At 47.5% G+C, this 15021-nt stretch overlaps 1 protein-coding gene across 2 annotated transcripts in view; it reads left to right on the forward strand.

Moving 5' to 3' along the window:
- The first annotated feature begins 212 nt into the window (after positions 1 to 212).
- LOC138662806 (oocyte zinc finger protein XlCOF22-like) overlaps positions 213 to 15021 on the forward strand; it is a 45925-nt gene continuing 31116 nt past the window's right edge. For both annotated transcript variants that reach the window (XM_069748763.1, XM_069748764.1), the window contains exons 1-4: positions 213 to 360; positions 490 to 669; positions 752 to 875; positions 960 to 1057. In XM_069748763.1, the coding sequence (XP_069604864.1) occupies positions 280 to 360; positions 490 to 669; positions 752 to 875; positions 960 to 1057 (483 nt within the window). In that variant the 5' untranslated portion in view covers positions 213 to 279. The remainder of the gene's footprint in view (positions 361 to 489; positions 670 to 751; positions 876 to 959; positions 1058 to 15021) is intronic.

Genomic DNA, 15021 nt, shown 5'->3' on the forward strand with positions numbered 1-15021 from the left:
TTGTGCCTCATCACTGAAGTGGCAGTGCCGGCTCCCAGTGGGCCCCTTCATGTGACAGGGCCCGGGGCGATGGCCCCCTCTGCCCCCCCAGTAGCTACGCTAGTGACTGTAAAATAATAAATCTCCTCATATGTTTCCCTTATTATCTCCAGTAGTTGTATTATTACACAGGATTCTTATGATGTTACATCGGCTCATCTTCTCATTCAGGTCTCTACAATATCGGATCCTCTCAGTGAAGATCTTCTACAAAAGAACATTTTCCTGATTTACCCATCAATGATGGATATGGACAGAGACAAGATGGCGGAGAGGATATTACACCTCACCCTAGAGATCCTCTTCCGGCTTACTGGAGAGGTGAGAGATTCTGATGACGTCACATTACATCATTCTTATCTATGGGAATAACAGATGGACAGAACTGGAGAGGTGAGGACTCTGGAAATGTCTGTAGTGAGATTTATTAATGTGTCTCTCCATTACCAGGATTACACAGTGGTGAAGAAGATCTCTAGTGATCGCTGTCAGGACCCTGTGTCTGACGGATGGGGAAGACCCCTGAGCCCAATCACGGGGCCTCCACCTCACCCCCTGATCCATGAGGACATCAATGACCAGAAGATCCTAGAACTCATCTACAAGATGATTGAGCTGCTGACTGGAGAGGTGACACTGCTGGGAATGCTGGGACATTATACAGTAACACTTTGAAGGGATCGGGGGATGACGGTATCATTGTATGTGTCAGGTTCCTATAAGGTGTCAGGATGTCGCTGTCTATTTCTCCATGGAGGAGTGGGAATATTTAGAAGGACACAGAGATCTGTACAAGAACGTCATAATGGAGGTTCCCCAGCCCCTCACATCTCCAGGTAATAGGACAGGACTAAATACACACGGCCTATAATTATCTGTATGTAAAGAATGAATTCACTCCCTGTATGTGTTTCCTCCAGATCTTACCAGTAAGAGGACAACACCAGAGCGATGTCTCCGTCCTCTTCTTCCACAGGACTGTAACCAAGAAGATCCCAATGCTCCTCAGGATCATCAGGTAGATGGAGAGAAGGTGTCAGGAGATCTCCCCTATGATGTGTAGACGCCGGTGAAGGTCTTGTGCTCAGTCTTGTTTTCTTTCTTGCCTCATTGGGGGACACAGGTATCCATGGGGTGTATGCTGCTGTCACTAGGAGGCTGACACTATGCAAATGATGAAGAAGTAACTCCTCCCCGGCAGTATACACCCTCTGACAGGCACCAGGCAACTCCGTTTTTGCTTAGTGTCTGTAGGAGGCGGACCTGGATCTAACCCCAGATCCGCATTTCTTTTACAGGCTTTTGTTGTGTGTTATTAATCATTTCTCCTTTCTTTTTCAGATACTTTCTTCAGGGTAACAGGGTGCAGTTTTTCTCACCCTGTTTTCCCCCACTTTGAGTGACCGAGAGAGCAGTGTGGTATCACCCACATCGCACCCTCTCAGACCCGCTGGGCAGGACTTTGTCCCCTGTCACCCATTCGGGTGTTCAGGGTGACTTCTTCTTCGGTGGCCAGTCCTGCCCGCTTTCCCCTCCTCATCTCTCGGAGTGGGCTGAGAGGAAGATGGCGGTCACTTCCAGTGACCCTCTCCCCCTGTTTAGGGGTCGACGCCGTTTTCTGCACCGGAGTTCGTGGCGCGGGAAGGAGGACTTTTTCCATGGCCCTCCATCCTACAAGGGGTCCTGATGTGTTCCTCAACCCCAGGTAGGGGATCTTCAAGCAACAGTACGAAACATCTACCCCCCGACGCCCGGCAAGCGATCTTCTAAGGGGGGTCATCACATGGGGGTACATCTGTAGGCCAGCTGTTTATTAGGGGAGTGGGCTGCATCAGGGAAGAAGGGTCGCTACCTTTTGTTCTGGCGCCGGCTTTTTCTATTTCTGCACACCGGCATTTCTCCTTCCCTCCTTGTTATTCAAACAGCGCGCGCTCGCCATTTTTTTCTCTCTCCCGGCTTTTTTTCACCTTCTTTCGGCGCTTCTGCGCCCCCTGGTGGCGGCTGGCATTACAGCAGCCAGGAGTCTTTCAGTGCTGTTGGGGGCGTTTCTCCTGCTTCCCCCTTCAGCGCTTGTGCCCGCCCACAGCGTCGCGCTGTCTCAGCGCTCTTTCTGTGACTTCCTGCTCCCTGTCAGCTCGGCTCACCCCGTGGGACAGAAGAATCTCAGGGGAACACAGGCACCTGCGGCTACCGCTGTCACTGTTTTTCAGCAGGCTCAGCGCTACTGCTCTCTCTGGCTCAAATCCTCCCGGCAGTACTTCTCCGCTCCAGGACAAGGTAATATCCACCTATGACCGACCCCACTCCGGACTTTGCCACTACGGCCATCCATTACGCCTGCGCTCACTGTAAGAAAAAGTGGGCCTCAGGTCAGCCTTCACCTTTCTGCCCGTCCTGCGTTCCTCCCACCATGTCCGTCCCTCAGGAAGCACCTAGGTCCCAGGATGAATGCACCCCCCTCCCCCGGAGTGGGCTGTTGCCATGTCTCAATCAGTGTCCGACCTGACTAAGGTTTCTCAGTCCCTGGTCCAGGCACTTGAACGTATCCCACTTCTCTCTCATGCCACCAGTGCCACGAACGCCTCACATGGCGATTCGCTCGCACCTGTCCTTGACCCTCACAGAGGCAGACCGGACAAAAGAGACAGAAAAAGGACCTTATCTAGATCCTCTTTCAGTTCCCTGGACGGGATTCCCCTATCTGCCCGTTCCTCCCTCCTCGCAGGCGGACTTACCTATCCTCTCAGTCGGAATCTGACTCTGATGCAGATCAGACTTCCGGAACACAGGAGATGGTTGATAGCCTTATTTCGGCTATCATTCAGACGCTTGATTTTAAGGAGGATGAAGCAAGCTCTCAGGATGTCTCCGTTGCGTTTAAACCGATTGAACGTCCCTCTAGGTTTTTTCCTAATCACAAGGAGTTTGATAATACTACCTCTACACACTGGGCAAACCCTGGTAAGCGTTTCCCTGGCAGGAAACGACTTGACGTGTTATACCCTTTTCACTCCGACCTTGTCTCCAAATTGTCCGAGTCTCCTAAGGTCGACCCGCCTGTGTCCAGGCTGTCCTCTCAGACGGTCCTGTCTATCCCGGACGCGGCTTCCCTTAAGGACCCCACAGACAGGCAAATCTAGGCACTAGCAAAATTGGCATTTGAGGCTTCCGGAGCCTCCCTTTGCCCTAGTTTTGCCTCGTCATGAGTAGCCAAGGCTGTATCAGCCTGGGCCAAGACCCTGCGCAGGGGCATTTTGGCCGCTGCTCCTGCTGAGGAACTGTCTGATTTGGCGGATCAGATTTCTCTTGCGGGAAAATACCTCATGAATGCCTCCCTTGATGCGGCGGCCTGCTCCACCAGGGCTAACAGCAACATTGTGGCCATTCGCCGGATTCTCTGGCTAAAAGCGTGGAACGCTGACCCCGCTTCTAAAAAATCCCTCACTGGTCTGCCCTTTCAGGGTTTTAGACTCTTCGGCACGCAGTTGGATCAAATGATCTCGGACACTACAGGGGGTAAGAGTACCTCCTTACCCCAGTCCAAGCCCAGACGTCCCTTCTAGGGTTGAGCGAAATGGGTCGGCCAGATTCAGAAGTCACCGACTTTTGGCAAAGTCGGGTTTCATGAAACCCGACCCGACCCCCTGTATGGGGTCGGCCATGAGGTCGGCGATCTTCTGATCTGGAATCGGAATTCCGATACCGAATTCCGATATGTTTAAAATATCGGGAATCGGTATCGGAATTAATATTTAAGCGTAAAATAAAGAATAAAAATAAAAAAATATTGATATACTCACCCTCGGACGCGCCCTGGTTCTCACCGGCAGCCTTCCTTCCTAAGAATGAGCGCCTGAAGGGCCTTCGATGACGTCGCGGCTTGTGATTGGTCGCGTGAGCAGTCACATGGGCGGTCACGCGACCAATCACAAGCTGCGACATCATCTAAGGTCCTTCAGGCGCTAATTCTTAGGAAAGAAGCGTCCGAGGGTGAGTATATTCCTAATAGGTATATACTCACCCTCGGACGCGCCCTGGTTCTAACCCGCAGCCTTCCTTCCTAAGAATCAGCGCCTGAAGGACCTTAGATGACGTCGTGGCTTGTGATTGGTCACGTGATGCCCATGTGACCGCTCACGCGACCAATCACAAGCCGCGACGTCATCGAAGGTCCTTCAGGCGCTCATTAGGAAGGAAGGCTGCCGGTGAGAACCAGGGTGCGTCCGAGGGTAAGTATATCAATATTTTTTATTTTGATTCTTTATTTTACACCTAAATATGGATCCCAGGGCCTGAAGGAGAGTTTCCTCTCCTTCAGACCCTGGGAACCATTAGAAACCCAATGCACTGCATTGGGTTTCGTGTTTCGGCAGACCCCGACCCCGACTTTTCTATAGGATCGGCCGATTTCGCTCGACCGACTTTTGAAGAAGTCGGGTTTCGTGAAACCCAACCCGATCCTATAAAAATAAAAGTGTCTCAACCCTAGTCCCTTCAACAGGAAGGGCCCCCAGTCCTTTCGCCATTTTCGGTCCTTCGCCTCAGGAAACTCCAACCAGGACAGTTCTTCCTCGCAAGGAGACCGAAGAAAACCTTCTTTCAGGCCTCCACCACACTGGAGGGCTAAGAGCCACCCCGCAAAACCATCGGGATCTCGAGGCCACAGGTTTTCTAATAAATGATGGGTCGTCCCCACCTGGAAATCCCTCCAGGGTGGGAGGCTGGCTTCTTCTGTTCTCAGATGTTTGGCTATCAGTAGTCGATGATGCCTGGGTCAGGGAGATTGTCACTTCAGGCTACAAGATAGAATTTTCTTCGCCCCCAGGAAGACGTTTCCTGCTCTCTCGTCCTCCCAAACAGCCCTCCCACCTCTCAGGACTTCTCCAGGCCGTCGATTCGCTCCTCGCCTCAGGAGTCGTAGTTCCAGTGCCTTATCGCGAGCGGTTTTCAGGTTTTTACTCAAACCTGTTCGTAGTTCCAAAAAAGGACGGCTTTCTCCGTCCAATTTTGGATATCAAGCAGCTGAACCGCCATCTCCGGATTCGGCGCTTCAGGATGGAATCTCTACGCTCGGTGGTCGCGTCCATAGAACAGGGAGAGTATCTGTGTTCCGTGGATATCCGAGATGCGTACCTTCACATTCCTATTTGTGTACGGCATCACAGATTCCTCCGGTTCGCGATCCAGGGTCATCATTATCAGTTCACGGCCCTCCCTTTCGGTCTGGCGTCTGCGCCCAGGGTCTTCACGAAGGTCATGGCAGCTGTCATGGCCATTCTTCGTTCGAAGGGGATTCTGGTAATCCCATACCTCGACGAACTCTTGATCAAGGGTCCATCCCATCAGGATTGCAGCCAGAGTCTCCAGCTTACTCTGGACACGCTTCTTCGCCTCGGCTGGTTAATCAATTATCAGAAGTCTTCCCTGATTCCAACTCAGTGTCTGGAGTTCCTGGGCATGGAGTTCGATTCCTCTCAGGCTCAGATCTTTCTCCCCAAAAAGAAGTTCCTTTCTCTTCGCCGGGGGGTCCGAGCTCTAAAGAGCCTAAATCCTCTGTCTCTCCGTCTCGCCATGAGGGTTCTGGGGAAAATGGTTGCTTCCATGGAAGCGGTCCCCTATGCTCAGTTCCACTCTTGTCCCCTCCAGCTGGCCCTTCTGTCTGCCTGGCACAGGAACTAACTTTCCCTGGATCGTCCGTTTCGCCTCTTGCCCAGGGTGAGACAGTCTCTCTCTTGGTGGACGCTGTCCACCTCCATTCTGCGCGGGAGGTCATTTCTCCCTCCCCGCTGGCAGGTGATCACCACCGACGCCAGCCTCCAAGGTTGGGGAGCGGTTTTTCTCCACTTCACGGCCCAGGGCCGCTGGACTGCTCAGGAGGCGTGCCTCCCTATCAACCTCTTGGAAATCAAAGCCATATTTCTATCCCTCATCCGCTGGGAGTCTCTCCTTTCAGGGAAACCGGTCTGCATTCAGTCGGACAACTCCACAGCCGTGGCTTACATAAACCACCAGGGAGGGACTCGCAGCAGGCAAGTCATGGCGGAAGTGGCAAAAATTCTGCGTTGGGCAGAGGGTCACGTTCCCTCTCTGTCAGCCGTCCACATCCAAGGAGTGGACAATTGGGAAGCCGACTTTCTGAGTCGCCAGGGCATCGTGGCAGGCGAGTGGTCTCTTCTTCCCGCAGTCTTCAGCCAGATTTGCCAGCGGTGGGGCGTTCCAGACGTTGACTTGATGGCTTCCCGGGCAAACCACAAGGTTCCCCAGTACGTCTCCAGATCTCGGGATCCAATGGCCATCGGATGCGACGCTCTCATGATCTCGTGGACCCAGTGTTATGAACTGGTGGTTTAGGAGCAACATGGGACGAGCTCTGAAGGAGGTGGTACCTGTACTGACCGCAGTCCCTAAGCTCAACACAACACTAGAAGTAGCCGTGGGATGCTCCTGTCACTCCCTAGGCACCTCGTCACAGCCTGAGAATTAACTACCCCTAAAGATAGAAATAGGAAAACTATCTTGCCTCAGAGAAAATCCCCAAAGGATAGATAGCCCCCCACAAGTAATGACTGTGAGTGGAGAGGGAAAAGACATACACAGAATGAAACCAGGATGTAGCACAGGAGGCCAGTCTAGCTAGATAGATAGGACAGGATAGAATACTGTGCGGTCAGTATTAAAAACTACAAAAATCCACACAGAGTTTACAAAAATCTCCACACCTGACTAAAGGTGTGGAGGGTAAATCTGCTTCCCAGAGCTTCCAGCTTAACTGAATTAATCCATACTGACAAGCTGGACAAAACATAAAATGCACAGAACGAATAAGTCCACAACATGTGGACAGAAAAGAGCAAAGCAAGGACTTATCTTTGCTGAACTGGTCAGGATATCAGGGAAATCCAAGCAAAGATGTGAATCCAACCAGGAACCATTGACAAGTGGCACTGGCTGAAGGGAAGAGCCAGGCATAAATAGCCGAGCAGAAAGACAATCAGTGGAAGCAGCTGCAGACTGCTAAATCCAAGGAGCAGCCATTCCACTTAAAACCACCGGAGGGAGCCCAAAAGCAGAACTCACAAAAGTGCCACTTACAACCACCGGAAGGAGCCCAAGAGCGGAATTCACAACAGTATCCCCCCTTGAGGAGGGGTCACCGAACCCTCACCAGAGCCCCCAGGCCGATCAGGACAAGCCAAGTGAAAAGCACGAACCAAATCGGCGGCATGGACATCGGAGGCAACAACCCAAGAATTATCCTCCTGGCCATAACCCTTCCACTTGACAAGATACTGAAGCCTCCGCCTCGAAAAATGAGAATCCAAAATTTTCTCAACCTCATATTCCAACTCTCCCTCAACCAACATCGGGGCAGGAGGATCAACCGAGGGAACAACAGGCACCACATATCTCCGCAACAAAGATCTATGGAAAACATTATGAATGGCAAAAGAGGCTGGAAGAGCCAAACGAAAAGACACCGGATTGATAATTTCAGAAATCTTATAAGGACCAATAAACCGAGGCTTAAACTTAGGGGAAGAAACCTTCATAGGAACATGACGAGAAGACAACCAAACCAAATCCCCCACACGAAGCCGGGGACCAACACACTGACGGCGGTTAGCAAAACGTTGAGCCTTTTCCTGAGACAACGTCAAATTGTCCACCACATGAGTCCAAATCTGCTGCAGCCTGTCCACCACAGAATCCACACCAGGCTCAACCTGTCCCGAAGAAAAACGAGGATGAAAACCAAAATTACAAAAGAAAGGTGAAACCAAAGTAGCCGAATTAGCCCTATTATTAAGGGCAAACTCAGCCAACGGCAAGAAAGCCACCCAATCATCCTGATCAGCAGACACAAAGCATCTCAAATAGGTTTCCAAGGTCTGATTAGTTCGCTTAGTTTGGCCATTAGTCTGAGGATGAAACGCCGAAGAAAAAGACAAATCAATGCCCATCCTAGCACAAAAGGCCCGCCAAAACCTAGAGACAAAGTGAGAACCTCTGTCAGACACAATATTCTCCGGAATGCCATGCAAACGAACCACATGCTGAAAAAACAATGGAACCAAATCTGATGAGGAAGGCAACTTAGGCAAAGGTACCAGATGGACCTTTTTAAAGAACCGGTCACAAACAATCCAGATAACAGACATCTTCTGGGAAACAGGAAGATCCGAAATAAAATCCATAGAAATATGCGTCCAGGGCCTCTCAGGGACCGGCAAAGGCAAAAGCAACCCACTAGCGCGGGAACAGCAAGGCTTGGCCGGGCGCAAGTCCCACAGGACTGCACAAAAGCACGCACATCGCGCGACAAGGAAGGAAACCAAAAGGACCTAGCAACCAAATCTCTGGTACCAAAAATCCCAGGATGACCAGCCAACACTGAATAATGAACCTCAGAAATTACCTTACTTGTCCATCTATCAGGAACAAACAGCTTCCCCACTGGACAGCGGTCAGGCTTATCAGCCTGAAATTCCCGAAGCACCCGCCGCAAATCAGGGGAGATGGCAGAAAGAATCACCCCTTCCTTAAGAATGCCAACCGGCTCAAGGACTCCAGGAGAATCAGGCAAAAAACTCCTAGAGAGGGCATCAGCCTTAACATTCTTAGATCCCGGAAGATACGAGACCACAAAATCAAAACGGGAGAAAAACAGGGACCATCGAGCCTGTCTAGGATTCAGCCGCTTGGCCGACTCGAGGTAAATCAGATTCTTATGATCAGTCAAGACCACAACGCGGTGCTTAGCTCCCTCAAGCCAATGTCGCCACTCCTCAAACGACCACTTCATAGCCAACAACTCCCGATTGCCGACATCATAATTGCATTCCGCAGGCGAAAACTTTCTAGAAAAAAAAGCACACGGTTTCATCAAAGAACCATCAGAATCCCTCTGAGACAAAACGGCCCCTGCCCCAATCTCAGAAGCGTCAACCTCAACCTAAAAAGGAAGAGAAACATCCGGCTGACGCAACACAGGGGCAGAAGTAAATCGGCGTTTAAGCTCCCGAAAGGCCTCAACAGCCACAGAGGACCAATTCGTCACATCAGCGCCTTTCTTCGTCAAATCAGTAAGGAGCTTAACCACACTGGAAAAGTTGGCAATGAAACGGCGATAGAAATTAGCAAAGCCCAAAAATTTTTGAAGGCTCTTCACAGATGTGGGTTAAATCCATAAGAAAAGAAGAAAAGCAGCATCCATACCAGGTGATGAAAATCCAAAACGTATCTTTATTCTGCCATGGTAAAATACAACGTTTCGGCCAGGTTGGCCTTTGTCAAGTATACTTGACAAAGGCCAACCTGGCCGAAACGTTGTATTTTACCATGGCAGAATAAAGATACGTTTTGGATTTTCATCACCTGGTATGGATGCTGCTTTTCTTCTTTTCTTATACGTTTGTGTCCGATTGGATCCTTAGACCTTGGAGCGTGCATCCGTTGTCTGAGTGCTGATGGTTTACCCTACTATATATCTCTATTGTGGGTTAAATCCAGTCATGAATAGCTTGGACCTTAACAGGATCCATTTCCATAGACGAGGGAGAAAAAATAAAACCCAAAAAAGAGACCTTCTGAACTCCGAATAGGCACTTAGACCCCTTCACAAATAAAGCATTATCACGAAGGATCTGGAATACCATCCTGACCTGCTTCACATGAGACTCCCAATCATCGGAAAAAATCAAAATATCTTCCAAATATACAACCATGAATTTATCAAGATAATTGCGGAAAATATCATGCATGAAAGATTGGAACACAGATGGAGCATTAGAGAGCCCGAATGGCATCACGAGGTATTCAAAATGGCCTTCGGGCGTATTAAATGCAGTTTTCCATTTGTCACCCTGTTTAATACGAACAAGATTATATGCCCCTCGAAGGTCAATCTTAGTAAACCAACTAGCCCCCTTAATCTGAGCAAACAAATCAGAAAGCAAAGGCAAGGGGTATTGGAATTTGACCGTGATCTTATTAAGAAGACGATAATCTATACAGGGTCTCAAGGAGCCATCCTTCTTAGCAACAAAAAAGAAACCCGCTCCCAATGGTGACGAAGACGGCCGAATATGCCCCTTCTCCAAAGATTCCTTAACATAACTCCGCATGGCGGCATGCTCTGGCACAGTTTTTGTTTTTTTACTACCTGATGAAGGCTGCACTGTAAAAATAGCAGCCGAAACGCATTGTACTGTTTTTTAAAAAAATTTACAAATATATTTTATTTTTTTATTTTGAGAAAATAAATGAATTTTTTAACATTTTTCACTTGAAGTGGATGAATTCAAAAAATCCGTAGGTGCTTAGCGCCACATTTACTTGGAGTTTTTTTTTTTTTTTTTCTCTTTGAAAATGCTCTGGCACAGACAGATTGAAAAGTCAGCCCTTAGGGAACTTACAACCTGGAATCAAGTTAATAGCACAATCACAGTCCCTATGTGGAGGAAGGGAACTGGACTTGGGCTCATCAAATACATCCTGGAAATCCGACAAAAACTCAGGGACCTCAGAAGAGGGGGAAGAGGAAATTGACATCAAAGGAACGTCACTATGTACCCCTTGCCAACCCCAACTAGTAACATAGTAACATAGTTAGTAAGGCCGAAAAAAGACATTTGTCCATCCAGTTCAGCCTATATTCCATCATAATAAATACCCAGATCTACGTCCTTCTACAGAACCTAATAATTGTATGATACAATATTGTTCTGCTCCAGGAAGACATCCAGGCCTCTCTTGAACCCCTCGACTGAGTTCGCCATCACCACCTCCTCAGGCAAGCAATTCCAGATTCTCACTGCCCTAACAGTAAAGAATCCTCTTCTATGTTGGTGGAAAAACCTTCTCTCCTCCAGACGCAAAGAATGCCCCCTTGTGCCCGTCACCTTCCTTGGTATAAACAGATCCTCAGCGAGATATTTGTATTGTCCCCTTATATACTTATACATGGTTATTAGATCGCCCCTCAGTCGTCTTTTTTCTAGACTAAATAATCCTAATTTCGCTAATCTATCTGGGTATTGTAGTTCTCCCATCCCCTTTATTAATTTTGTTGCCCTCCTTTGTACTCTCTCTAGTTCCATTATATCCTTCCTGAGCACCGGTGCCCAAAACTGGACACAGTACTCCATGTGCGGTCTAACTAGGGATTTGTACAGAGGCAGTATAATGCTCTCATCATGTGTATCCAGACCTCTTTTAATGCACCCCATGATCCTGTTTGCCTTGGCATCTGCTGCCTGGCACTGGCTGCTCCAGGTAAGTTTATCATTAACTAGGATCCCCAAGTCCTTCTCCCTGTCAGATTTACCCAGTGGTTTCCCGTTCAGTGTGTAATGGTGATATTGATTCCCTCTTCCCATGTGTATAACCTTACATTTATCATTGTTAAACCTCATCTGCCACCTTTCAGCCCAAGTTTCCAACTTATCCAGATCCATCTGTAGCAGAATACTATCTTCTCTTGTATTAACTGCTTTACATAGTTTTGTATCATCTGCAAATATCGATATTTTACTGTGTAAACCTTCTACCAGATCATTAATGAATATGTTGAAGAGAACAGGTCCCAATACTGACCCCTGCGGTACCCCACTGGTCACAGCGACCCAGTTAGAGACTATACCATTTATAACCACCCTCTGCTTTCTATCACTAAGCCAGTTACTAACCCATTTACACACATTTTCCCCCAGACCAAGCATTCTCATTTTGTGTACCAACCTCTTGTGCGGCACGGTATCAAACGCTTTGGAAAAATCGAGATATACCACGTCCAATGACTCACCGTGGTCCAGTCTATAGCTTACCTCTTCATAAAAACTGATTAGATTGGTTTGACAGGAGCGATTTCTCATAAACCCATGCTGATATGGAGTTAAACAGTTATTCTCATTGAGATAATCCAGAATAACATCCCTCAGAAACCCTTCAAATATTTTACCAACAATAGAGGTTAGACTTACTGGCCTATAATTTCCAGGTTCACTTTTAGAGCCCTTTTTGAATATTGGCACCACATTTGCTATGCGCCAGTCCTGTGGAACAGACCCTGTCGCTATAGAGTCACTAAAAATAAGAAATAATGGTTTATCTATTACATTACTTAGTTCTCTTAGTACTCGTGGGTGTATGCCATCCGGACCCGGAGATTTATCTATTTTAATCTTATTTAGCCGGTTTCGCACCTCTTCTTGGGTTAGATTGGTGACCCTTAATATAGGGTTTTCATTGTTTCTTGGGATTTCACCTAGCATTTCATTTTCCACCGTGAATACCGTGAAGAAGAAGGTGTTTAATATGTTAGCTTTTTCCTCGTCATCTACAACCATTCTTTCCTCACTATTTTTTAAGGGGCCTACATTTTCAGTTTTTATTCTTTTACTATTGATATAGTTGAAGAACAGTTTGGGATTAGTTTTACTCTCCTTAGCAATGTGCTTCTCTGTTTCCTTTTTGGCAGCTTTAATTAGTTTTTTAGATAAAGTATTTTTCTCCCTATAGTTTTTTAGAGCTTCAATGGTGCCATCCTGCTTTAGTAGTGCAAATGCTTTCTTTTTACTGTTAATTGCCTGTCTTACTTCTTTGTTTAGCCACATTGGGTTTTTCCTATTTCTAGTCCTTTTATTCCCACAAGGTATAAACCGCTTACACTGCCAATTTAGGATGTTCTTAAACATTTCCCATTTATTATCTGTATTCTCATTTCTGAGGATATTGTCCCAGTCTACCAGATTAAGGGCATCTCTAAGCTGTTCAAACTTTGCCTTCCTAAAGTTCAATGTTTTTGTGACTCCCTGACAAGTCCCCCTAGTGAAAGACAGGTGAAACTGCACAATATTGTGGTCGCTATTTCCTAAATGCCCAACCACCTGCAGATTTGTTATTCTGTCAGGTCTATTAGATAGTATTAGGTCTAAAAGTGCTGCTCCTCTGGTTGGATTCTGCACCAATTGTGAAAGATAATTTTTCTTGGTTATTAGCAGAAACCTGTTGCCTTTATGGGTTTCACAGGTTTCTGTTTCCCAGTTAATATCCGGGTAGTTAAAGTCCCCCATAACCAGGACCTCATTATGGGTTGCAGCTTCATCTATCTGCTTTAGAAGTAGACTTTCCATGCTTTCTGTTATATTTGGGGGTTTGTAACAGACCCCAATGAGAATTTTGTTACCATTTTTCCCTCCATGAATTTCAACCCATATGGACTCGACATCCTCATTCCCTTTGCTAATATCCTCCCTTAAAGTGGACTTTAGACAAGACTTTACATAGAGACAAACCCCTCCTCCTCTCCGATTTTTACGATCCTTTCTAAACAGACTGTAACCCTGTAAGTTAACTGCCCAGTCATAGCTTTCATCTAACCATGTCTCGGTTATTCCCACTATGTCAAAGTTACCTGTAGATATTTCTGCTTCTAGTTCTTCCATCTTGTTTGTCAGGCTTCTGGCGTTTGCGAGCATGCAGTTTAGAGGATTTTGTTTTGTTCCAATCTCCTCACTGTGGATTGTTTTAGAAATGTTCTTACCTCCCTTCTGAGTATGTTTTCCTGGGTCGTCTTTGTTCGAGTCTAATGTTTTTCTTCCCGTCCCCTCTTCTTCTAGTTTAACGCCCTCCTGATGAGTGTAGCGAGTCTTCTGGCGAATGTGTGTTTCCCAGGTTTGTTGAGGTGTAGTCCGTGTCTGGCGAGGAGTCCATCATACCAGTAATTCACACCGTGGTCCAGGAATCCAAATCCTTGTTGTCTGCACCATCGTCTTAGCCAGTTGTTTGCATCAAGGATCCTGTTCCATCTCCTGGTGCCATGCCCGTCTACTGGAAGGATAGAAGAAAAAACTACCTGTGCATCCAGTTCCTTTACTTTCTTCCCCAACTCTTCAAAGTCCTTGCAGATTGTCGGTAGGTCCTTCCTTGCCGTGTCATTGGTGCCAACATGTATCAGAAGAAATGGGTGGACGTCCTTGGAGCTGAAGAGCTTTGGTATCCTATCGGTCACATCCTTGATCATCGCACCTGGAAGGCAGCATACTTCTCTTGCAGTTATGTCCGGTCTGCAGATGGCTGCTTCGGTGCCTCTCAGTAGTGAGTCTCCCACCACCACCACTCTTCGTTGCTTCTTGGCTGTACTTTTTGCTGTCACTTGTTGCTGTGTGCCCTTTTCTTTTTTGCTTGCTGGTATTGCTTCATTCTTAGGTGTGCCATCTTCATCCTCTACAAAGATTTGATATCGGTTCTTCAGTTGTGTGGTTGGTGATTTCTCCATGGTCTTCTTGCTTCTTTTGGTCACATGCTTCCACTCATCTGCTTTTGGAGGTTCTCTGACACTTTTTGCACCTTCTGTGACCAGTAGAGATGCTTCTGTTCTGTCTAGAAAGTCTTCATTCTCTTTGATGAGTTTCAAAGTTGCTATTCTTTCTTCCAGACCCCGCACCTTTTCTTCTAAAAGGGCCACTAGTCTACACTTCTGACAGGTGAAATTGGATTCTTCTTCTGGTCGGTCTGTGAACATGTAGCACATGCTGCAGCTCACCATGTAGGTTGTCACATCTGCCATGTTGCTCCTAGATCCTGCTGACTTGCTGTGTGTTTTCCTTCTTGTGTAATCTACTCAGCCAAGCTCTCTTGCAATAATGTCCTACAGGCAAAAATTCGGCGCGCGGTTTGGTGATGCTTTCGAAGCAGCTGGTCCCGGCTGTATCCAACGATCTTCTAGCTTAGGGAGACTTCGCTTCTCCCAGAAGGCACCTGGAATATGCAAATTAGCCTCCTGAAGCTTGAATCCCTGGTTTGGTGATGCTTTCGAAGCAGCTGGTCCCGGCTGTACCCAACGATCTTCTAGCTTAGGGAGACTTCGCTTCTCCCAGAAGGCACCTGGAATATGCAAATTAGCCTCCTGAAGCTTGAATCCCTGGTTTGTCACAGACATAGTTTTCCAATCCAGCAGCGGATTATGTTCCTGTAACAATG

The sequence above is a fragment of the Ranitomeya imitator genome, chromosome 2, assembly GCF_032444005.1.
Source record: "Ranitomeya imitator isolate aRanImi1 chromosome 2, aRanImi1.pri, whole genome shotgun sequence".
NCBI classification, from domain to species: Eukaryota; Metazoa; Chordata; class Amphibia; order Anura; family Dendrobatidae; genus Ranitomeya; species Ranitomeya imitator.